Genomic DNA, 25,092 nt, shown 5'->3' with positions numbered 1-25,092 from the left:
CACACACACACACACACACACACACACACACACACACACACACACACACACACACACACACAGAGTGAGAGAGGGGGCCGAGGGGAGACAGACTGGGTGACTAGGGCATAGTTTTGTTGGCAAAGTGCTTGTACAAACGCAGGGACTTGAGTTCAGATCCCTAGACAGTAGAATGAATGAGGTGTGTATATGCCCATAACTCCAACATTTAGGAGGCAGAAGCAGGAGGATCGGGAGGCTCTATAGCAAAAATTTTATCTTACTAGGAAGATATAATCTAGCAAGGCTGGCCTGAGACTGTCTCACAATTATTAAAATAATCACGAAAATCAGGAGATTTTGGAGTAGAGAAGAAAATATGCATATGTTTGTTGAAATGACTTGGCTTAACAAGATTTTTGAACAAACAAGGGAAAAATCCCCTCATTTGTAGAGAAAATGAATTTCAAAAACTGAACAAAAGCTGAATATGAATAAAAAACTGCGTATAGTCATGAATGTCTGACATCTCAGGGCTGGAGAGGCAGTCACATGGATCCCCAAAGCTCACTGTTCATCCATCCATCCATCCATCCATCCATCCATCCATCCATCCACCCATCCATCCAATCAATTTAGTTGCACTGGTAAATTCCAGGTTCAGTGAGAGACCCTGTCTCAAAAAGTAAGGTGGAGACTGTTTGAGAAACCCACACTGTGGTAGGTGAAAACTAACTCTCAATGATTCTTCTCTCTCCTTAACTTATACACACACACACACACACACACACACACATGCAGATGCAGACACACACATGCACACACTCATACAGACACATACATACACATACTCACACAAACACATAGTGACACACACACACACTCACACACAGACACATACACTCACACATACACACACACACACTGAATAAATGTTTAAACGTCATTTAAGCAGTCTGTTGATTCCACATGTTCACTTACTGACTTTTTTATTTGCTCACCTGTTCAATTTTTGAGTTTTTTATGCATTTCAAACACTAATTCCTAGTGAGATGTACATGTAGTCGAGCTTGGCTTTGGCTGCCTCTGCACTTAGCTGATTATGTGTGGTTTTTTTTTTTTTTAAATGCAGAAGTGTTTAATACAAGGAAATCCCATTAGTTAAGTCTTGTTGTAATTTTCTGAATGATTGAAGCCCTATTTGGAAACGATTGTATTCCCATATCTTAAAGTTTTCCCATCAAGTTCACCCTGTCCCCCGCCAATAGTTTCAAAGTCTAAGGGTTACACTAAGGTCATTCATTTTGAGTAGATTTTTATATAGGGTGAGCAATAAGGTTCTGCTTTAGTTTTTTGTGTGTGGATATTTAACTTTCTTGGCCCTACTAGTTAAAGAGCCTATCCTTGTTAAAGTACAGTTTTGATGCTTTTGTATTAATGGCTGTAGCTATGTGGGCTTATTTCTAGATCATCCATTCCATGCATTTACAAGTCTGTTTTTGTGTTATGGCTCTGGAGTGTATTTTGCAGTAAGATGGTATACCTCCAGCATTGTTCTTGCTTAGGATAAACTATATGTACATTTTCAAAATGTACATATAAAAAAAATCTCAGTACTTGTCTTCAGCTTCTACTACCATTCTTTTGTTGTTGTTGAAAACATCATTATATATTATTGGACATTACATCAGACATGTTGGTTATTTTAATTTTCCTTGCATTAATCCCACAGGATGCTTTTGTATTAATGGCTGTAGCTATGTGGGCTACATACTTAGTGACATAGTATTATCTCATTTCACTGGCTAAAAAAGTGTAAAGTTTAGGGTCATTAAGTATCTTCCCAAACTTTCTGTAGCTGCGGAATGGTAGTGCCATCACAAGATGTCTGATTTGAAGAGCAGAATTAGTCTCAGTGTGTCAAAGCTTTGGGAGATGAATGGCAGGGAGAACAGAGAACGCTGACTAGAATCTCAAGTCCAAAAGCTCTTTTGTTTGAATATTTTTTATATGCACCACATCACACACCAAGATGTGTTTCTCAATTTTACAAAACCCAGATGTAGGATCCAGTAAAGGACACACCCGACCAGTAAAGGACTGTTTTTTTTTTTTTTTTTTTTTTTTTTTTTTTTTTTTTTGCTGTTGCCTATGGGATGAATAAGGTAAAAACAAGCAGAACAAACAACAGAGCATGTGACCTGCCTATAACAAGACTCCTGGTGCCAGACAGACTGGTTGGGGATGAGGAGATGTTGGCCCCATTCCCAGTGCTTGGAAAGCACAGCTCCACTCAGTGGCAGAGTCAGGTAGGGAAGGAGCACTTAGGTAAGGATGTGTCAAGACAGTGGCATCCATGAATGCTTCCTTCTAATAGAAAGGAGGCTGTTGGGTGTTACATTGATGTTTTAATGGGGCACTTGTCTTGCAAGCACATTTCAAAGTCACCTGTGTGTTATTACTTGTTAATATTTATTTATTTGCGTATATGTGTCTGCATGTTTTGTGCTAGTGCCCATGGAGACCAGGAGAGGATTTTGGATCCTCTGGAGTTGGGGTAACAGGCAGTTGTGAGCCCACTTCACCTCACATGTAAGGAGTTGAGAGACAAAAGGGGCTCCTATGGAAAAGCAGGGAGCATTTTGGACAGTGGCACCATCTCTCCAGCCCCATTAAGTTACCCATTTCGTTGAAGCTCTTTGTCAGAGTTGTTGGAGGGCTCAGGGCAGCTTCCCTTTGACATCACAATAACTGGGGGGTGAGGGTCGGGGTAAAGATCTGACCACCAGAGTTCACGTCCCCTTCCTCCATTAGAAAATAATATCTTCTGTGATCAATATGCTTAGGGTGTAGAAAGATGTGCCACATAGAAAGAAAAACTGAATTTCATTAATTGGTCATTTAAGTCCTTTCTCCTTCAGATATCATGGACTTCATTACTTGGAATTTCTTCTGAGAGCACTTGCTGATAAGATGGAAATAACGAGCTGGGAAAAGCTGCCATCACCCTAAGTGAACTTTTGGAAACACGGCTAACACAGACCCAGGATGCCCTCAGCCTGGTCTCATTTCCAACCCCAGCAAAGGCTTCTTCTTGGTTCTCGAGTGAGGTTTGCTCAGTGTTCGCTTTTTCAGTTCTCTTCCTGGGTCACTCTAAACACACAGCAGAGGAACTGAGCCTGGCCAGAAGTTGGTAGTCAAAGCGCCTGCCTGTCCAAGAAGAGGTTGTGCTGCTAACTGACTGTGCTCCCAGCTACTTGTAAACCTAAGGTTCACGGTGGGAACTACCTCTCACTGCCCTCACCTGACAGCCTGCCTCAAACCCAGACCCTCAGGAGAAGGAGAAGACATTCACTTTTCTCTTGCTTAGCTACCATCCTAGGTTGGAACCCTGTCCCCAGGCCAGGTTTCTCAGTGGAGCTTGGCCCCTGGAGGACGGAGACCATGGAGCCAGTTTCCTGTGTGTATTTCCAGGTATCTACCTGCCCTGTTCCTGTACACTCCAACTTCTTCCGTCTTCTTTGTTCGTTGGTTACTTGCTCTACTGAGCAGTACGATTCAATTGCCTGATTGTTGAGTTTCTTCATTAACACCTGCAGTTTCCTCATTCCCCAAGTAGACATTTTTATCCCAAGGACAATTGAATGCTGTGTTTTAAGCCCTCTATATGTTACACGACTTATTATAATTGGTCCAGGATTTGGTACTATTGGCCAGGCTATACTCAGTTGTATAGTTCTGGAATCTTCTACTTAAATCACTGCTTTGCAAATGAGAACCTCTTTTAGATATTTCATAGAGATTCTTGACCCCCCCCTCCCATATTCTTATGTGGCTGTATGAAGCACGTGATAGAAAATCTTGCAGTTTGCATGATGAGTTATCTTCTAGTCTCTTCAGAACTCATTCTTTACCTGAGAAGCAAGGAGGCCCCCCAGGTTGTAATGGTTTCTGATTCTTCCTAGTCATGTCCTAACTTGTATTGCTTTGTATATTTTTAGATTTTCAAAAGTTCTCAAAATTAAACACACTGGCACCATGGGGGAGTCTATTGAAAGACCAAGGCTTGGTTTCTGTTTCTATAGACCCTGTTTAATGACCTGGAATTAATTGCCCTAATAGTCTCCCACCAAGGTACTCTTTACATAGGGGCACTTTCTTGCCTCCTGAGAGCAGCTTTCACTTTTTACTTTTTGAAAATAAGAGCTAGCAAGAGATGTTCTTGGGAACACACGGGACAAGCTTCCTCAAGCTCGTCATGCAGGTCAGAACTGAATCCTGAGCCCATATGGTTGAGATCAATTCCTCTAGAAGCAGAGGGCTATTAGCTGGCTCTTGTCTTCTGTAATTAGGGGAGGCCTCGTGTCTTTGTATTAGACCCTTTAATCCTAGTGTTGCTAAATGTTTTACAAACACTAATTAATTCAATTAAGCCTCGCACCACCACCTTGAGGCAGGTAATTCCTCCTTGGGACATTTCATGTTTGCTTGTTACAGTACTGTGTACCAAGTGCATGTTAGTGCAGATGAGGATGATTAATAATGACCGTGAACCTTTGAATTTAGATAGTGTTGTGTGGCTTTCCAAGTGTCTGATTTGTGCAATAAGAACTGAGGAGGAAGCCTGAGCCAGCGTTTATGCCAGTGATGACCGAGCAGAATTAACTCACCTCTTTCCAGTTCTACAGCATGCTGAGGACATGTGACCTTGAACAATTCTTGGTGACCTCTTTCTGACTCAGTTCCTATAGCTTTCAAACGGGGCCAATGATATGTTACTCACCGCCCTGCCTCACAGAGGCGGGTGCAAAGGAGGGATGTCGCAAGATTCCGTGAGGTTCTCAGATGAAAGATGGAAATTAAGGTGTGACGAAACAGGACCCTACTTATCTTCACGCCATCTGAATGGGCCAGGCCAGTGAAGCAGCATCCTCACGACCTGGCAGAGAAAGCAGTGCTGGCATTAGCCCTACTTAGCAGCTATTACAGGCTCGCAGAGGTTGAAGACTGCTCTTGGCATAAAGAAAAGCAAGACAAGAGATACCAGATCGCCTAAAGAGGTAGTTAATTACTTTCTATCCTTTTCCTCTTCGCACTTTCCTGTCTTGCTTGGCACAGAGGATATGAGAGGAAATGAGTGTCGAGAGAGAATCGGAGAGTGATGGGAACCACTTTGACTGTGAGGTATTCTTTCCAAATCTGAAAGATCAATGCTCATGTGTGCCTGGCAGCCTTGCTCACAGCTGCCCTGGTCAACAGTGTCTTTGATAATCATCTTAATTTACTCAGGATAACATCCTAAGGACTCCCTCCCTTCACAAAGCCTCCCCAGCCTACCTCCTATCCCATGATTCCTCTGCCACTCTTGTGCATCTTGCATGTGACTTGGGATTTCGGTGTTGACTTTGTTTCCACAAAAGATTTAACTTTCAAAGGTCAGTTTTCCCTCCACAAATTAAAGTACAAATAGGAATATAACTTATGCAAAATTATATAAAATGAAAGATACAAAATATTATCCTGATATTCGAGAAGAAGTTTTATTCTTCTTCAGCCATGGGTTGTGCCAACCTTACATGATTGGACCCAGTTGCTTCCAGCATTATGTAATTGTAGGCACTCCTACAACACAGGCTGGCAGAACAAACTATATATATTTATGTTATCATTGTTCACTGAGTTAAATTCAGACCCAGGTCTGGTGTTCAAAACCTGCATAAGATCGTTTATCTGTGTTTCCTGGTACATCTTTTCCCCCTCACATCCAGCCTATGGGCAGTGAAAGAGGAGGAGGCCGCTCTGACCAAGATGCTGTGTCTCTTTGGACCATGGATTTCTTACTCCAAGGGCTTCTTCCCATGACCTTGCTTTCCTGCCATTGACCTCACATCTCCTCAGCCCACTTTATAGGCCTTTCTCAAATGCTTTGTCCAAAGAGAGGCTCTCCAGGTCATGAAAGCCCAACACTTCTTGCAGAACACTTTGGATGCTCTAAAGTAACCTAGAGAAACATTGCTGTCCTGGTAAAGTTAAGATGAAATGGAATTTTTTTTTATTATTATTTCCTTTGCTAAATATACTAAATGGTTGCTTGTTAAAATACAAACAAGTGAGCCGGACGTGGTGGCGCACGCCTTTAATCCCAGCACTTGGGAGGCAGAAGCAGGTGGATTTCTGAGTTTGAGGCCAGCCTGGTCTACAAAGTGAGTTCCAGGACAGCCAGGGCTACACAGAGAAACTCTGTCTTGAAAAAAAAAAAACCAAAACCAAAAACCACAGACAAACAAACAAACAAACAAACAAAACCAAACCCAAAAATACAAACCAGTGAATTGTGGGCTATTCACAAAGATGCACGTCACTAATCCTGACCGTTTTCATTATCTCTAAAAAGAAACTTCATACTATTCATATGTTAACCTTGTGATAAAAATATTAATTTTACTTTTATTATTTGGTTAAATGATACTTATAGTTTTTGGAATTTCTAAGAACTACACACTATACCTACCTACACACACACACACACACACAGATATTTATATATGTGATTTCTGTTACAATGAATTTTCTTAGCTTGCTTTTTATTTATTTATTTTTGTCATTTGCTCAAGACCTCTCTCTTTCTCTTTCCCTCACTCCCTCCTCCATCTCTCTGGTGTGTGTGTGTGTGTGTGTGTGTGTGTGTGTGTGTGTATGTGTGTGTTCTTTCTTTCACACACACCTTTATCTCAATCTCTCTGGGTTACTTGTGTTAAGCTGGTCAGATCAGTGCCATCTCTTCACTTAGCTGGAAGGGACAGTGTGTGGACAGTCCCTACCCTATACTGAACATCTATCTTCCCGGGCACTGTTCCTCAAAACATAGCTCCGGGAGGGAGATTTTAGTGTCATTGTTCTTACATAACACGTAAGCAGATAGAGGTCATTGGACACTATGTAGCCTGCTGTATCTCAAGGTGGCAAAGATGATACTTGGTCAAACCCAAATTCGAAGCCAAGTCTTCCAAATTTGAAGTACGTGTCCTTAACCAGTGTGCCAACTGAGGCTAAAACCAACGTTTAAACATGGTGAGGGCACTTGGTCAGTGCTGTCAGCACACATTTCCAGCTCCACACTTGCCGCAGACCCTCTGGGCCCCTTTGTCTGCGTGGAACGGGTCTCTGGTCACAGGTGGGCAAGGAGTTGGCAGGAATTGAATGACAGACAGATGCACACAGGAGAGTTTGTGTAGAATCTGAATGTAATTTGTCAAATTGAGCATCAAACTTTTTATACAGAAGAAAATAGGGAAGTTAGGTGACACATTGGCAGGGTACAAATGATGTTACTGGTTGCTTAATGACTCTTACACAAAACAGAGGAATGTAAACACAAAGACTGGCAGGAACTGGGCAATAAAACAACTGAGACAAAGTCAGCTCTACCTAAGATCAGCTATATTCTTAGAAGCCAGGTGTGAAGTCTTTACACTCCTAGGGCAAGGGCTTTCACACCCAAGTCATGGTTCTAATTAGGGAGTTCAATTCTAGCTAACCATGAATAATGCAATACTCTAAAACCACAGCCCGATCTACTTCCTAAACCATTGTAAATTCCTGTGTATGGGAGCAACTTGGCTTTTATTCTAAGTGATAGTATAATACCAGAGGCAATTCTGAATGTCACTGAATAGGCAACATTCTTACCGAATTCCAAGCCCATGGTCGGCTCAGGAACTACCTAGGGCATTGGTGAAGGCCAGGAAGCAAAGTTCAATTTTGCTTAGGAATTTGGCAAGTCATTGCTTGGAGGCACCTATAACAAAACAATACTGAAAGGAAGCACACAGATCCATTCGCAAGGACAAACTTGGAGCATACGTGCTATGGAATGCCACAGTTCCAGGAGACTAAGTTTCCCTGAAACTCTTTGCCTCAGGACTGCATCCAGGCTTTTGGCCTGTCATGTGTGTCACTCCTGGAGTGGATGTGGCACACACTCCCTCCCTCAATGGTCCTTTCAGGTATTTCCGGGCAAGCCAAAGTCAGCTCTTGTAGATCAAAGACTATACAACAAGACTGGCTCAGATACATGTGGCTGGGAGTTCTCCACTTATGCTTCTCTACACAGGGACTCCCTACAGTTATCTCAGACCAGCTTGCAGGATAAAAGTGCACCTCCTAGTAGACTTATTATGTATTTGAGTCCGTACATCAGCCCCAGAATAACAACTGTGACTTTGTCATTTTATCTTTCTATGATAAAACTAATTTTTGCATAACTTGTGTGTAAAAAAAAAAAACAACCTTGAATTTGAGGGACTGGGGAGATGGCTCAGTGGTTAAGAGCACTGGCTGCTTCTCCAGAAAACCTGGGTTTGATTCCCAGCACACAAATGGTGGCTCACAAGCACAATCTGTAATTATAGTTCTACAGGATCTTCTGTCTGCTGAGGGCACCGGGCACACATAGTGCATAGACATACATACAGGCAGAACATCTATATACATAAAATTAAAAAAACAACAACAACAAAACGTCCCCTTCCCCAATTTTTGTTGTTTGTTCACTTAAATATTTTGTTTCTGGGCAATTTTAAGTGTTTACTCACAAACATTTGAGCTAAAAAGAAGCCTGGAATAGGTTGATTATACTTTTATGGCTTTAGTATACGTTTTTCAAGAATAGCAAGCCTAATTCTATGCACACATTAAGTAGAATACTTTGTGTGTGAAAAAGCAAATGAGATTATAAATATCTGTCAAGGTGGATTATGAATAATCTGTATCATTTGTAAACAAAACGAATGAGAACTGTACTAAAACCCTATGGACTGGGGACTCCAACTAAGCAAATGAAAATTCTAGCTCTGTTTGCCTCCCCCAGCTTCTGAGAATAAAACAGCGACCTGGGAGTTCTTGAGCCCGCTTCTGCAGAGGGTCCTGCCAACTCCGCATTGTCTTGCTGGATTTGCAGTCAGATGCCTTACGCTGGCAGGCTGTGGGCAGGCAAAGAGTGTTTTCCCCTGTAAGTTGGGTACAAAAAGATCGGCATGGGAGCGGCTTCCTCTGAGACAGCTGCTTTGAGAGAATGCAGAAGCAAGGAGCAGCCAGAAATTCCTCCTGGCACAAAGTGCCCGGGGGAGGAGTCCACTTCGCTAAATATTGTCATTTGCTGAAAGAAGGTGTGTGCTCAAGGAGTTTTTAACCTGGAAGATCATTAACTCTTTCATTCAGCGGTCCGGAGGCGTCTCTGGAGCGGGTTCGGAAAGCGGCTGCACACAAGGGTCAGGGAGCAGGAGTGGAGCGTGTTTCCATGGGGGACCACCTTGAGAAGAGCCAGCATGCTTTACTCAATGAAGGGGACGAGAATGAGATGGTAAGTTCCCAGCCCCTACTTCTCATCTCCTTTCCCTAGCTTCGCACACGCACACGCGTGAACTCATTCCCATACTTCATTGAATGTTGACTCTGGAATTACATAAGAAGAGATAATATTCAAGCAACCTTCCTGTCTCGTGAATGTAACTCCTGACAGCATGAATTTGGTAGAATGAGCACATTGTATTAATTTTTATCAAGATTGTTTTCGTTGGAAGCAAGACAGAAGGGGAGAGGAACACAGGGGCTGTCTGACGGTTAAGTTTTGAGTCTCTGACTGTATGGGAAGTTGTGTCCAGAACTCCCATTTCAACAGGTCTGTAAGAAGACTAGAGTTTTCTCTGGGTGGAAGAACTGAACGGGAAAGGCAAGGCAGCTGCATGCTGGGTCTTTGCTTCTCACAATCTTGTTGGGACTGTTCAGCAGGGAAGACACATAACACAAATACTAACAATTATCAGCCTCCACTCATTTCATTTCATCAAAAGATTCACTGCTGTAGGGACGGGTTGCAGAAAACTGCGAGCTTCATCATCTCTTTCATTTGAGACGTTCCCTGGAAACTTGAGATCTGTAAGAAAACCAAAGATGAGTCTGTTCTTGGTGAATCCAAAGTGATATTTCTCAATTACAATGTAATCAAGAGAGAGTCAGAGATGTGCAGTTCTGTGTAATAAGGTCTTTGTGCTAATTGTGTAAGCATAGCCTTTTATGCCAGTAATGATGCAATTAAAATGTGAGAGTGTGATGCTCTAACTATAATAGCGTTTTACCTTCCTCGAATTAATATACAAATAACAAACTCGAAAGATATTTACTTAAAATGTTTTCTTGGTTAATTGCTCAAGTCCTGACTATTAAATTCTTTGTTCTAAAACTGGTCTTTCAAGTTTAATCTGCTTACCTGTTTCTATAGCAACAACATTTTTTTTTTTTTTTTACATTCTGGAATAGATCCCATCTATCAAAGCTCTGGAAAAAATATTATAAAGGACTAATGGGTGCCTTCATTCAGCTGGCTTTCTTAACCTTGTCTTTACTTCTTTCAGATGTAACTATCAATAACAGTTGCTTTCAAATGTCACCACAAATGACTTCCTGGCCTCAGGTTCACTCATGCTTCCTAAGTATTTCCTTGAGAGACTGAAGTTGGGTCCTAATATTGAATGCATTTACCAGAAGGCAGGGACTTCTTGCATGCTCTCTTCCTTTCTCATTTGTAATCACATACATTCTCCTCTCTCTTCATCTTATCTGAAATACCATTATGAGTCCCCTCTATTCTTGAAGGCTTGCTCCCTCCTCCCTAGCCTAATGAATGCTCTAGGTGAGGCGGTCTTGCTACTATCCTAGTTCATCTTTGTTATAGAGCCACCAACGACAGCAGGGGTCAGCCTGGTTTTGTATTCAGCTGGAGGCTCAGTTGAGTGCCTTGGATGGGGAAGGGACACTGTGTATTTTGGTGAGCAGTGATTTGACTCACCAAATCTGAGTAGGCTCAGCAGAGGTGCAACATTAGTATGCGCTCCTTGTCCTGTTAGGACGACTGCTGAATCCTGGCTACCTGCCTGGTACTGCACTGTTTTTCTTGCTACACTGGTCCTCTCTTGTGGTGGCAAACTTCAAAAGTTGTCTATCATATCATATCTATCTATCTATCTATCTATCTATCTATCTATCTATCTATCTATCATTTATTTTTGTTTTGCATGCTGGTATACAATGTGTTTTCATGGTTATTTAGTTTCCACCATAGCCCGGTGAGGTTGATAAGGAGAGGCATATCCAAGGCACTTATCCAAGGTTGCCGCAGTCTAAGAGCTGGAGCATCGAATAGGTTAGGCTAAGTAGGTTGACCTGTGTCTCTGTGTCTGAAAGCTGTCCACTGATGCCTTTTTCTTACTGGGGACACTATACTCTTAATAGAACATATTTCTTCTCCTAAGAAAGCAAGGTTAAGGAGAATGTCTGATCTTAGCTCCCCTAAGGTATGCTGTTTTATAGATTTTACATTTGCTTAGTAGATTTGTCTCCTTTGACTTGTAAGCTAATCCCTTTTAGAAAGCCAATGTTGTCTAAAAAATGTGACATACAAAAGTGCTTACAGATTCTTTGTAACACCACAAATGTGGGCATTTCCAATCATAATTCTTCTAATGATAGAAATGGCTTCAAATTTCAATAAAAACTTAACAATCTGGGATTTAGCTCTCATATAAAAGAACTGAGAATGGCTAGAATTATCTTTCAGTCTAGAACTGAAGAAGCAGGAGCTATAGAGCAATTGTAGGTTACCTGAATATTGCCATCAAGCAAAAATAAGACACCGAAGGAAGGAAAACCCTGTCAGAGGATAAGAAAGTGTCCATTAGAGAAAGCTTAACCAGACACTGCTAGGAAGGCCTCCAACAGGGTCTAGAGTTCCTGCTTTGGCCTTGGACTAGCCACTTGTCTGCTCAAGCCTCAGTTTCCTTATCTATAAAAAAAGGAGTGGTCTTTTCTAGCCTATCTGCCTCACAGGGTTCTAGGAGAACTAACTAAGAGCATCTATGTGGAAATGTTTTGAGCAGGAATGATTTTGGGGACTCATGAGCTGTTACTGTTAAACAAAGCCTTACACCACTGAATGAATGTTGTCTCACTGTAATGAGGTCCCTTTTTATATTAATGACAATATAAATACATATTTCTGTTTTCTGTGGAGATTTTTATAAACGGAGAAGCTAATGTTGTTTTGTACCTGCCTTGTAGGGCTCCCTGTGGGAAGTTTCTATTTTTTTTTTTTATATTTTTTATTAGGTATTTTCCTCATTTACATTTCCAATGCTATCCCAAAAGTCCCCCATACCCTCCCACCCACCCACTCCCACTTTTTGGCCCTGGCGTTCCACTGTACTGGGGCATATAAAGTTTGTAAGTCTAATGGGCCTCTCTTTCCAGTGATGGCCGACTAGGCCATCTTTTGATACATATGCAGCTAGAGTCAAGAGCTCCGGGGTACTGGTTAGTTCATAATGTTGTTGCACCTGTAGGGGTGTAGATCCCTTTAGTTCCTTGGGTACTTTCTCTAGCTCCTCCATTGGGGGCCCTGTGATCCATCCACTAGCTGACTGTGAGCATCCACTTCTGTGTTTTCCAGGCCCCAGCATAGTCTCACAAGAGACAGCTATATTCTATTTTGTGAAGTGAGACTATCAGATCTCCAGGGAGTTCCCATCCCATGAATTCCAGTGTTGTGCATTTCTCTTCTGAAATGACTTAGAAGTGTTACTGTTCATCTCCTCATGCATGACTGACAATGATACAGATTAATTGATCCAATTGTTGATCACATTAATGAAATCACTCCTTCTAGAGACCTATTTCATTCTAGTAAGTTTTGGAAAAGTGATGAATCCTGAATTTGCTCCTATATTTTTAGCAAGTAAAGAAACAAGTACTTGACTATTTTTCTGATTATAAAGATGATGTGTTTTGTGTGTGCATGTGAAAATATTGAGACAGGAACTCAGAAGAACAAAAAAAATATGATTCATTGGTTTCCATCCGAATATGATTAATACTGCCCTGCTGGTGACTCTTTTCCAGACTTCAACAATGTATTCATAAAACCACATCGTTCCAATGATTGTAGTGCATTTTAACATTATTTATATTCTTCAAATTCTGCACATTGTTCCTGGAGTATGGAAATACTGGGTAATGGGCTACTGTGCAACTGTATACCTTGTGATGGCACATTTCTACACTGAAATGAGAAATATTGCTAGAGTTTGTGCTACAGAATTCTGCACATAACTGCAGGCCTTCCATCCTGGTCCTGCTAGCACATTCCCAAAACACATTGTTTTCTCCTTGGTTCCTTTCTCTTTGTCACATGCACCTGGATACATTTGGGTATTACCTGTTGCTTCTCCTATGCACTGAGCCCAAATAAAATAAAACCAATCGCAATATCTCCTTAAGGAATACATACGCATCCTCACAAGTATGTATTTTTAAGACAAAGAATGGAATCTGTACTCTCTTTTGAAGGCTACCTCTTTTTGTGAGAGCTGAAGATAGATGTAGGGTGAACATCTTTCCTTTTGATACACCACTGCATGGCTACTACAGCCTTTGTGTTGTGTCTGTATGAATTGTGCTCCATCTCCCAGGTTTCATACTTGTTATTCTTGATTTTGTGTTGGCTGTGATAAACAACATTAGGTATTTTTTTTTGGATATTCTTCCAAGTATTTCCTGAGAACAAACGCTCCATAATAATGTTGCAGCACTAGAGGAGATGTACAGTTTAACTTTGACACATAACATTTGAAACCGAATACGCCATTTCTCTCTAAAAGTTGTGCTGTGAATTTATACGCCAAGCAGCAATCCCCTTTTATGGATACATCTCTTCCCTATCTCTATCCTCAAATAATACTTTTTAATTTTGCCTCATTTACTTTGGAAAATGATGTTTGATGCCTGTATTCATTTTGCATTTCCATGACGAAGTTAAACATGTTGATTGGCATTTGTGCTTTCTACCTAGGGCTCCTTTTGTTACTGATGTGTCAAACTTTTAACCTAACACATATGCATTCTTAACTAAGAGAACATGATTGTTTTGTTCTCACCATGATGCCTGCTACATATAAGTGAATAATGTCCAACAGTGTATGAGAAAGCAGAGGAGGGCACCAGGGCAATGTGCTTGGTGGTGTGCTGGCAAATATTTAACACAGTTAATTATTAAGTAGTGAGAAACTAAAGACTAGAGAATATGGAGACACAAGAGACTCTTTTTCAACTTCTATATAATTTCTAAGTGCCTGGCTACACGCTACTATTCCAAGTCACCTGGAGGAGTACTAGGTTGCTTGTGGGCTCACCCACACTGGCAATAGTCCTGTGTCATCACTGTGAGTTGGGGCGGTGTGTCTTCGACAATGAGTTAGCTCGCTCTGATGTCTCTTATTTTCTTCTCTCACATCCAGGAGCAAGGAGCCCCTCCCCCACCCTGGCTTCCTGGCTACTCACTTATTATGCTTTCCGAGCACCTCTGAGATGCTTGCCAATGTTAACTAGTAAGGCCCGCAGATTGCATAGTGGAGGAATTGTGCTCAGGCTGAGACATTTTGTCAGTTGAAATGTTCAGGAAGCTGGGCCACTGGCCAAGTCTGATGTCTTTATTCTCGATTCTTTGCGGCAGAACTCCCATGAAGTGAACTCATCTTTGATATAAACCTGTGAGGAGTGGGATTTAATCGGTTCTGGAGAGCAGGGATCCTGCCTGAGCAGCCTTTCCATGGCCTTCCCAAATCAAGCACAGTCTCTGGCCCAGAACTGTGGCACTGGTTGGCTGTGACAGCGAGCACCATTCACCTGCAGTTTTACATTCTGAAGGAAAACAAAAAAGCAGAGGCAGTGGGGCTCAGAAATGGAACTGCTTTGAGTAATTAAAAATTAAAGCTAGAAAATTGATGTTACTTAAAAAAAAAAAAACCCAACTGATCAACAATCTCCCGAAGCTTTCATTCATTCCCAAGTATAAACTTATTGTGCAGAGTTAGTTAACCATACCACACACACTTTCCATGATGCTTTATTATATTTTCTCATTCATTCAAGTGTGAGCTTAGCAGATTATTTAAGCCACCTCTCATCTGTACCAGGAGTCCTCTGGGCTAACCAGGAAGATCTTTAGTGACTAAAAAACAGCTTATGTTTCTGAGAAGCTCATAGTTGAGTGGACAAGGCCAAGTATATTATTCCCAGGCCTAGAGCAAAATGAAAATGAAGTGGTTTGTGTCCAAACAAGCTCAGGGTGATAGCAATACACTACACCAAGTGTAGGGTCATTTTCAGTGCCGGCCCCTTGTGACCACAGGAAATACCACAAGCCTATTGCACGCAGGTGTCCTTGTGGAGTTGTACAAACTGATCTGTGGGAACAAGGACTAAGGAGCAATTTGATGACAGCAAGCCGTAGGGCTTTAGAAGACATTCCAAAGGATGCAAATTTTCCATTCTAATGATTCCCAAGCACTGGTCCACGAAATAACTACTGGACCCATGTTGGGGACTATATAAAAGCAGACTCTTAGACCTCATTCTGGACCTTCTGAATTAGTGATAATAGAGTTGGACTTCATTGGAATGATTGGACTGTCAGCCTGATTGGCACATGGAGAAACCTCAGGGTATGTGAGTGACATTCAGGGTTTTCATGGAGTGAAAAAGGGTTTTTTTGGGGGGAAAGATAAAGCCAGTGAGGAAATGTTTAAAGCAGTCCAGGCAAGAGGATCAGAACTAAACTAATGTCTTGTCAAAGAGGATGATGGATAGAAAATGGATTTGACAGTATTTAGAGGTTAGTATTAAAAAGAATTGATTATCCATTGACCGTAATGTAAGAAAGAGAGAGACAGAGGGAAATGACACTAATTCCAGATAGCTGAAAGTGTCCTAGCTTGAGGCTACAAGTTGGGAGTGCAGATGGCAAGAGTCAATAGTGACTTTTGATGCTGAATTGTGCCAAATATAGACGAAGACTATACGCAAAGCAATTGGCTTAATCTAAGTAACTATGTGAGAGCTATCATCTCTCCTTTACCAATAAGGGAACTGAGGTATAGGACTGTTAAGTGATATGCCTAGGTTCATTTGGCTAAGTGAATGGTAAGTGACAGCTTGAGTCCTTGCGTGGCCAGTGGTTTGCTGTCTGTTGGATTTTCACAGTTGTGGACGTGCTGTCTGACTTCTTCATTGGGCAAACAGCTGCGTGCAGTAGAAGGAAGCTGGAGGCCAGCAGCAAAGTGCTGGCTCTGACACTATTTATTTTTGTAACCATGAAACAAATTAAGTACACCTCTCTTTGACTTTACCTCACAAGGCAGGAGTAATAAATACCTTCCTTGTCTGAACCAAGGCTTCAGTGAAGATAATTTCTTAAGCTTCTCTCCTATCCCGGCGATTAAAATGTAAAGAAGTCCATGAAACCCCAGTGATGTAAAGAACGGTTTGATACTGTTGATTTCTTCAAGGTGCTGTGGGTTTGGTATTCTGCTTTTGTGTATGTATGCATGTTTGACTCATTGTTTGAAGCAGAGTCTTGCTATGTCTCCTGGATGACTTTGAACTCACTCACTGTCCTTCCCTAGGCTCGTAGGTGCTGGCACTACAGGAGTGTACTGCCACATCTAACACTGTGAGCCTTTCTAGGTAAGAAAAGGAAATGCGTCTGAAGATATTGCCTTCCACCGGAGCTAGATAGACACAAGTACTATGTGAACTATTCATAGATGAGGGAGTAAAGAGGATTAGCCAATGATTAACTGGCATCTGAGCTTACAAGGTGCTGACACCCTCCCTCCTGCTCCCTCCAAAAGCAGATGTGAAGAACCAGCGATTTGGTAATGAGTCCAGCGGAGATTCACCCATAGGTAGTAGTTTCAAGGCTTTGTGAGGATTAGTCAAATTAGGACAACCCACCTTAATAGCCTATGGCTCTTTGTAAATGCTCACCATGTAAACCTTGGCAAGCTATGCAAACCACCACACAGTCAGAGATGAAGGACTGAGGAGGACCCAGCCTCCCAAGTCCTGCTATCTGCCTAAGGCTAGTCTTCTAAACAATGAGCAGAGCCATGGTCTGAATGTGCCCTCAGAAAAAGAACAGATAGGTGGCTAGGTGGCCTGTGTGCTTTCCTGAGCCATGTCTCTCAAACCAGGACACTCTCTGACCTTGCTGTGCATACACAGGGTCCTGGCAGAGACTGTCATCGATTTATCATCTCAGATTCATCTCTGGGGCAGAGCCAGGCTGGAAGGCTTTGAGACTCTGTTACTTGACTCTCGAAATCAGTATGTAGCTAATACTTGGAGTGAGGGACCATTCGGGATTGGAGTTTAAGTCTGCATAGCTAGTTGGAAACATAGATACAAATAATTACTTATACCTTCTTTTAAATAAACAAGGTTGGGTTTGTCTTAGAGACCATTTAAAATGGTTTTCATCCTCAAATGTCCTTATTGGGATCTTTTTCTACCCATCTTAATTCAGGATAGTTGCAACGCTGCCTCCTCCTGGAGGAACATCCTTCTGTCAACCATGCTTTTCTGCCTGTAGGCTGGTGGAGGATTGTGGAGCAGGCAACACATAGACTACTGTTGATGTACAGCCAATGACTGCAGTGACCTTGTAGCATCCTGAGCATTTCATATTCATGAAGTAGGAATAGAGGCTCCAGACCAGGAGCTTTTTGTGTGCGTATCCTTTTCTGGATGGAGATGAAGGAGGACTTTTTTTAGAGGGCACACCTTTCTTTTGTAAGAGGCATGTTCTTGTAGGGAGGTCATTACCACCGAAAGGCTACTTTTATATTTACCACAACTTCCTAATTCCTCCCAGATTTAACTAGACCCCCTATCCCCCAACTTCATGTCCTTTTTAAAGAAAAAAAATAACCTACCAACTTGTGCTGCCTACACTTCCTGAATATAGGGCCATCTATTGGAGTGTGGTCAATGTACCAGGTTCACACCCTTAATGAAAACTGACTCTCCCTGCCCTAGGAGCTATCAACTCTCCAAAGCTCCTCAGTCAGGGCAGGGGTCATGAATTCCTTGTCACTCCACACTAGAATGTTGACTGGCTAGTTCTTATGACAGGTCCTATTCAGGCAACCACAGTTACTGTGAGTTTATGAGTGCGACTCTCCTCTCATGACTAGAAGACACTGTGTTGCTCTGGTCATCCATGACCTCTGGGTCCTACCATCTTTCTGTCCCTTTTCTGTGATGGTTTCTGTGCCACGTGAAAGGGATGTAGCATGGATGCCTCCTTTGTGGCTGAGCACTTCATTGACAACTTATTCTCTGTTCTTGTAGCTAGTTATGAATTTATAAGTTAACCACCATCAGCTGTACAAAGAAACTTCTCTGATGAGGCCTGAGAGCTGTACTAATTTATAAGTAGAGAGATATGAATTTAGAGAGCAGTTTGGTGCCATGCCCATTGAGCAAAATAATCATTGTATGTTCATCACTGTGGCCTGTGAGCTCCTGAACCATGGATTTATGGCCAGATTTTCAGAGCCAGGCATGGCTCCTAGATTTAAATCTAATCATAAAGTTGTTGGTTGCCCTTATTACATTCATGCCCTGATAGCACCATTGGGCATATCTTGCAATGTTGATCATTGTTCCAGTTCATAAGTCTCATACCTAGGTAAGACTTTGATGACACCCTATTCCCATAGCATGCATAATACCTGACAAGAGAGAGAATGCCTCCTGGTCAATACTAACTTGATTCTTCATGGTCTATGACCAATGTGTGTGGTGTCTTTTGCAAAGGGTCTTACCTTCAACTTCTAGTGGATAATCAGGAATAATGACAGTAGCCTGCATTGTTCGGGGCAATCTTTGGGACACCGATGACCAACAACTTGAGGGAGAGTATCATACCCCCAGAAATGGGTTTTTAAAAAAATTAGATAGCCTATGGTTTTTGGGATGAACATAGTCTTTTGTGTAGGTGTCTAAGTTAGGTTGTAGTGTTAGTAATGGTGTAGGGCTACTACTGCTGTGATTAAACACCATGAACAAAGCAACTGGGGAAGGAGTTGGTTTATTTGGCTTATACTTCCATATCATAGTCCATTATTGAAAGAAGTCTGGACAGGAACTCAAGCGGGGGGGGGGGACCTGGAGGCAGGAGCTGATGCAGAGGCTACAGAGGAGTGCTGCTTACTGGCTTGCTCCTCATGGATTGCTCAACAAGTCTTCTATAGAACCTAGGGCCACCAGCCCAGGGTTGGTATCACCCTCAATGGTCTGGGCTCTCCCCCATTAATCACTAATAAAATGTCCTACAGGCTTGACTGCAGCCTAGTCTTATGGAGGCATGTTTTTAGTTGAGGTTTCCTCCTCTCAGATGACTTCAGTTTATGTCAAGTTGACATACAAAGCATAGTAGGGTACCAATGAAAGATATTAATACACTTATAAAACAGTAGGCTTGATGATATGAAGGGGAAAGTAGTGGGAAAGAATATTTGGCTGAGAGATAACAAAGCGGGTACGGTAGAGGAAGAGGTCGGGAGAGGGCTGAATAACATGAAAGATGTTTGAAAGAGCCATATGGAAACCTTTCTTATCTCTGGGGATTGAACTCAGACTTTTGTGTATGACAAGCAAGTTTTTCCTTCTGGCTTACTTCCCTAGTCAGTGTTATATATTTATTTCCGGCTTTCTGTCCTTCAGCTTGGAAACACCTAGTAACCCAAAGACCTGTCAGTTGAAGGAAAAATCTTTTGTAGGTTTTTGTTTTATTTGAATCCAAGAAATGATTTTTGTTTTCCATTTTCTCTAACAAACCACATGTATTGTTTTTTTTTCGGTCATGTTACAGAATTTAACTAACATTTTCTTCTCTCCTCTCCCTTCTTCCCTTCCCTCCTTTCCTCCATACACCCCTCCTCTCCTCCTCTCTTCTTCATTCTTTTTTCCCCTTTTCTTCTTTACTATGGGGCTTCGATGTGTTGTCCAGATTCACCTGGAACTCCTAGGCATAAGCAATTCTTCCACCTCAGCATACCAGATGTTGGGAGCTACCAGCAAATGTCACTGCATCTGGTTCATTTGTCTATTCTCATTCTCTTTTCCTCTTCCTCTCCCTCTTCATTCTCTGTTCTTCTTTCCTTCTTTCAGCATCTGTGTTTCTCTTTATAGCCCAGGCTAGCTTTAAACTTGCAGCCTTGCTGTCACTGTCTCTGGAGTGTTCTGATCACAGACCTTCCCCAACACTGCTTTTGTATCTCTCTTAACCAGGAGCATGGCTTTATCCTGATCCTTTCTCATCAGAGTCCTGCTCCATCCACAAAAACCCTATTAGGTATGACTCTCTTCTTTAAGTCACCAGGAAATCTTGTGGCCACAATCAACTCTTCCTTATCTGTCCTGGTCTTTTAAAGTATAATTTATTCCTTCTCTTCCTCTATGCACCCAATAGAGAATATAATATCTTCCTAACTAATTTTTTCACAATAAAACTCCAGGTGTGGCTTTCCTAAGTTTCTGGTCACTGGGATACAGACATGAGCAGAGTTAGAGATAATAGGGTCAACTCACGTGACTATTCCTTTAGATTTTAGCTATCTGTGCATGCCTGTACACAAGAGTCTTTGATCTTTATGCTCCTCCACTTCTTGAAGGCAGCTTCCTCACCTTGCTACCCAGTCTAGGCTTGATGTTGGAGTATAGAGTCCTAGTTCAAGGAGAGTAAGTAGTTGAGTGTGTTTTCTTTTGCCTTTCTTCTAGCATCAATACACTTTTGCTTGCATCCTGGGGAGAGTTTCTTCCTTGGAAGTAATTGATCTTTGTCAGTTACTGTTTGTTGTAGAGAAAGAAGCAGAGACCTGAGAAGGACATGGTGCCTGACTGCTGGTGCCATTAGTCACCGTCTTCACACCTGTGCCATGCCATTTTCTGTTCCAACCATCTGTCGTTCTCATGAGCACAGGGTGGCACCCCTGGGGAGGAATTCCTAGTACCTGTAGACAGGCTGGCCTTACAGCCTTAGAAAGTGCAGACTGTGAACAGGCTGGTATTACAGCCTTAGAAAGTACAAACCTGTTCTAACCAGATGTGTCTTGTATGAACTTACTCACATTTTAGCTGATTTCTTTTGATCTGTGTGAATGGCAGCCACCACTGTCTTGCACGATCTATAAAAGATGAAAGAATTGTTTTGTTCTGTCTTTTTTGGAGGCATTTTCTGAAAAAAAAAAGATTTATTTTATTTATGCATTTATGGATATGAGTGTCCTACCAGCATGTATATCTGTGCACCACATGTATGCAGTGTCTATGGAAACAGAAGAGGGCATCAGACCCTTTTGACTTCTAGTTACAAGTGGTTGGAAGCAGCCACGTGGGTGCTGGGAGCCAAACCTAGGTCCTCTGTAAGAACAAGTGCTCCTAGGTGCTGACCTATATTTCCAGCCCTGGTGTTTGGCCTTTTTTTTTCCTCTCACTTGATTGACTTAAAGTTTTAGCTGTTGGATAGATTCAGGAAAGTGCATGACTTCATGGGTTATCTTTTCTGTTTCTGGTGGTTATGGCAAAGGTTGTAGTCTATGCAGTGTTCTGCATTTAAAAGCAAAAGTCGTTCTAGGAGACAGGTGATGATTAGAGAAACCATGGCTCAGATACACTCTTCATCATTATCCTTTCTAAGCTGATAATAGTGGCTATAAGAAATGTATAGGCAGTTATCTTGGTATAATAATTTCCTGCATCTTTTCTCCTATGTTTCCTATTCCTGAGTGTATAACTGCTATAAATTTTTCATAAGAATTCATATCAAATTAAAAACAATCCATTTCCCATCACAAAATCATAATCAACACGAATAATCAAGACAATATATATCTTCCTAAAATTAGTACCCCAGAGTTAAGTTGACTGAGATAAGCCACTTAGATGATTCATAGTGATTTCCAAATAGCAATTATAAGTCGCTCAAGGAACTTGAGAGGATATGAATAAACGCTGGAATAAAGACTGCAACCATGAACGGTTGAATGTAATAATAAAAACATTGATTCAAGACATGGAAATAGAATTTAATATGGAGATAGAGCTTCTGAAGAAAATCCGAGCTAAAATAAACATGGAAATTAAAATTTAGGAACTCAAAGGAGAATCTCAGTGGAAGGCTGCAGGCTTCACCAGTAGGAGGTATCAAACTGAGGGAAGAACATTAGGGCTTGAAGACAAGTAGAGCAATTGGACCCCTCATTCAGTGAAAATATTGAATCTAGGAAAACTGCTGAACAGACAATGTAGACACTCTGGGTCACTATAAAAAGACCAATGTTATAAAGGAGAAGAAGAAACCCAGACCAAAGGCACAGAAAATATTTTCATTGAAGCTGCAAAAGAAAATTCCCCCAATCTAAGGAAAGGGATGTTTATAGAGATGTGAGAGGATACAGGACCAGACAGGAAACTTCCCATGCCATACGAAAACTAAAGTACTAAGTGTACAGGACAAGGAAGGATATTGAAAACTCTAAGATAGGAAAACTAAGTTATATTTAAAGGCAGGCCCATCAAAATAACACTTGACTTTTCAGTGGAGACTTTGAAAGCCAGAAGGTATTTACACTGATATTCTACAAGTTCTGAAAAACCATAGATGCCAGTAAAGACAAATATACCCAGCAAAACTATCAGTCATACACTTCCCATGATAAAAACATTTAATGAATTAATGTCCACTGTGGGAACCAATGGGTGCAGGGGAAGAAGGGGTGAGGAAGGATAGCCAATGTCCGGCCAGAGTTCTTCCTATGCTCTGGGCAGGTAGATGAGGGAGGGCTGCCAGATGTTTTCCACTTGGTCCCAGGTGGGCATCTAAGCCACTGACCCCACTTGGCAGGGGGTGGACAAGGGACAGCCCCTGATACCAGGGGCCCCGGGGTGACACCCTTGGCCTGGGGTTATGGGAGAGAGGGCAGAGGGAGAGAGGTTCCCACATAGGCAAGAGTCCTTAGAACGGACCTTGACTGGAGCACAGAAAGGCCTTTGATCAGGAGATTAGAAGCGGAACATTAGAAGAAAGCCTATCCCATCGTCCAAGTGCAGTGGGCCTTGATGAACAGAGACAGTCTATGGTTTTAGAGCTTTATTGTAGAAAGGCAGGGGGAAAGAGAAAAGTAAAAAGAGAGAGAGAGACCGGCCATGGCCAAGAGGAGAGAAAGGGGAAAAGGAGAGAGAGAAGAAAGGCTAGAGTAAGAGGTTAGAGAGAGAGCGAGCGAGGAGAGAGTAAGAGAGTTAGAGGAGTAGATGGGGAGAGGAGAGGAGAGAAGAGCATAAGATAAGAGAGTGAGGTGGGGTTAAACAGCCCCTCTTATGGTGGGCTGTTATCTTTACTGTTGCTAGGTAACTGGGAGGAGTTTAGCCTGAAGGTCAGAAGCTTGGGACATTGTCTATGTGGGTTTATTCTCTCACTCCATACGGGGTTTTCTGACAACTCCAGGGCTGTATGCTCCCAGCATCAATCCAGTAGAAAGAGGAAATTTCCTCTCTCCAGTCCTACCCAAGCACTGATTTCTTACTGTGGGATGTAGGGTAGTTTCGCTCTTCATCTCTTCACATTCAGTCTTGTGGCCTGCAGAAAGCCGTGCGTGGTGTCACATGCCTTCTCCTGGAGTGAGACAGAGTCCGACTTACCTGGGCACTTTGGCTGAAGACATGAGGATGTGGTCTGCTACAAGTAATTGGAAGTACCAGACGGATATTGTTATCTGAGGTTAAGCAGTCTAAGCAGTTATACAAATTAATAAACACATAAGTGTCCGAGAGGCAATAAATAGTGAACGAAACTAAACAAACACTGTTTCAAATAGTCCAGTCCTGTCAAGAAGATGCCTGCAATTCTAGCACTTGGAAGGCTGAGGGTAGAGGATCAGAGGGAGTTCAAGCCCAGCCTTTGCTACTGAACAAGACCCTACCTTAAAAAACCAGGACCTCCTCGGGTTGTTTAGTTTATTTGCCACAGGCCTTTCTTTCAGCAATATGGATCGTTTTCCCAGAAGGTTAAAAAAAATAAGATTGTAAAAAATATTTCTCTGACTTTAAAACAGAGACACGTTTGATGATTAACATGTGTAAAATACAGAACATTCTAATTTAAGAAGAATCACAGGATGCCATTATCCAAGGCAACTTCCATGAACATTCTACTTGCTATATGAATCCAATATTTTTCTTTGCTGGGTATTCTTTTCTTGTGTGTGTGTGTTTGAAATTAAATTTGTAATCACAGTGCACAATTTTATCTTGTCCTCCATTTAGCACTCTCATGCACTATTCTTCTGGCCTTAATAAAATCTTTAACAGACATTATTTAATAGCGATATAATAGTCTTTATTAATGGCCCTTCTGTTGTACTCACAGCTGGTGGCTGTTTATTACAATGAGAAACTCAAGTAAACATCTTCAGATATAATTTTTGTCTGGGTCTTGTATAAGCTCTAACAGAGAACACTTTTTAGTTGCTGAATACGTCACCCCATTGAGGTCTGTGCACTTGTAGGCTGTTCACCTTTTCATTCCTCTTCCAACAGTCCAGAAGAAATCTGGCCTCTTCTCATCATTTGTGGCCTGACTGCCATGACTCAATAGGATTTTGCTACCCAGAAATTCCAGGTTTGCTGTTCACCAGTCTAGAATGAAGAATGACCGTGTGACAGGGGATTGAAAAGTTTCTCTCTGACTTAAGGATCTTTCCAGAAAAGGACATCCCGTTCATATAAAGGATTCCCACTGCAGCAAACACTGTTGGATGGGTAAATGGGGCACCAGCAACCAACTGGAGGTCTTCGTCTTTCTCATGCATAGTTCTCCCAACCTTGGCCACCATCTCTATCCAAGGAGGAAGAGACAACAGGCTACAATTCCTCCAAATTACCTTGGTATAAAATTTAATCCCCTATGGTCACAGCTGCAGTATTTATTCTCTAATAAAGTCTTGGGCTGTGCAGCTTTGCGATTTGTGAGAAGGAAATTCTATCATCTAAATTTTTTTTTAAATTTTTAATATTTTTATTACATATTTTCCTCAATTACATTTCCAATGCTATCCCAAAAGTCCCCCATCGCGCCCCCCACTTCCCTACCCACCCATTCCCATTCTTTTGGCCCTGGCATTCCCCTATATTGGGGCATATAAAGTTTGCAAGTCCAATGGG

At 41.8% G+C, this 25,092-nt stretch overlaps 1 protein-coding gene and 1 pseudogene across 1 annotated transcript in view; one reads left to right on the top strand and one right to left on the bottom strand.

Annotated features, from left to right (window-relative positions):
• The first annotated feature begins 4,896 nt into the window (after window positions 1-4,896).
• Window positions 4,897-25,092, top strand: part of Atp13a4 (ATPase 13A4) — a 130,881-nt gene continuing 110,685 nt past the window's right edge. The window contains exons 1-2 of the mRNA XM_021184681.2: window positions 4,897-5,039; window positions 8,849-9,340. Coding sequence (XP_021040340.1) covers window positions 9,278-9,340 — 63 coding nt within the window. The 5' untranslated portion in view covers window positions 4,897-5,039; window positions 8,849-9,277. The remainder of the gene's footprint in view (window positions 5,040-8,848; window positions 9,341-25,092) is intronic.
• LOC110311974 lies at window positions 17,349-17,557 on the bottom strand (annotated as a pseudogene).

The sequence above is a fragment of the Mus caroli genome, chromosome 16 (assembly GCF_900094665.2).
Source record: "Mus caroli chromosome 16, CAROLI_EIJ_v1.1, whole genome shotgun sequence".
NCBI classification, from domain to species: Eukaryota; Metazoa; Chordata; class Mammalia; order Rodentia; family Muridae; genus Mus; species Mus caroli.
Note: the sequence above shows the minus strand (reverse complement) of the source record. Positions and strands in the feature narration are given on the sequence as shown.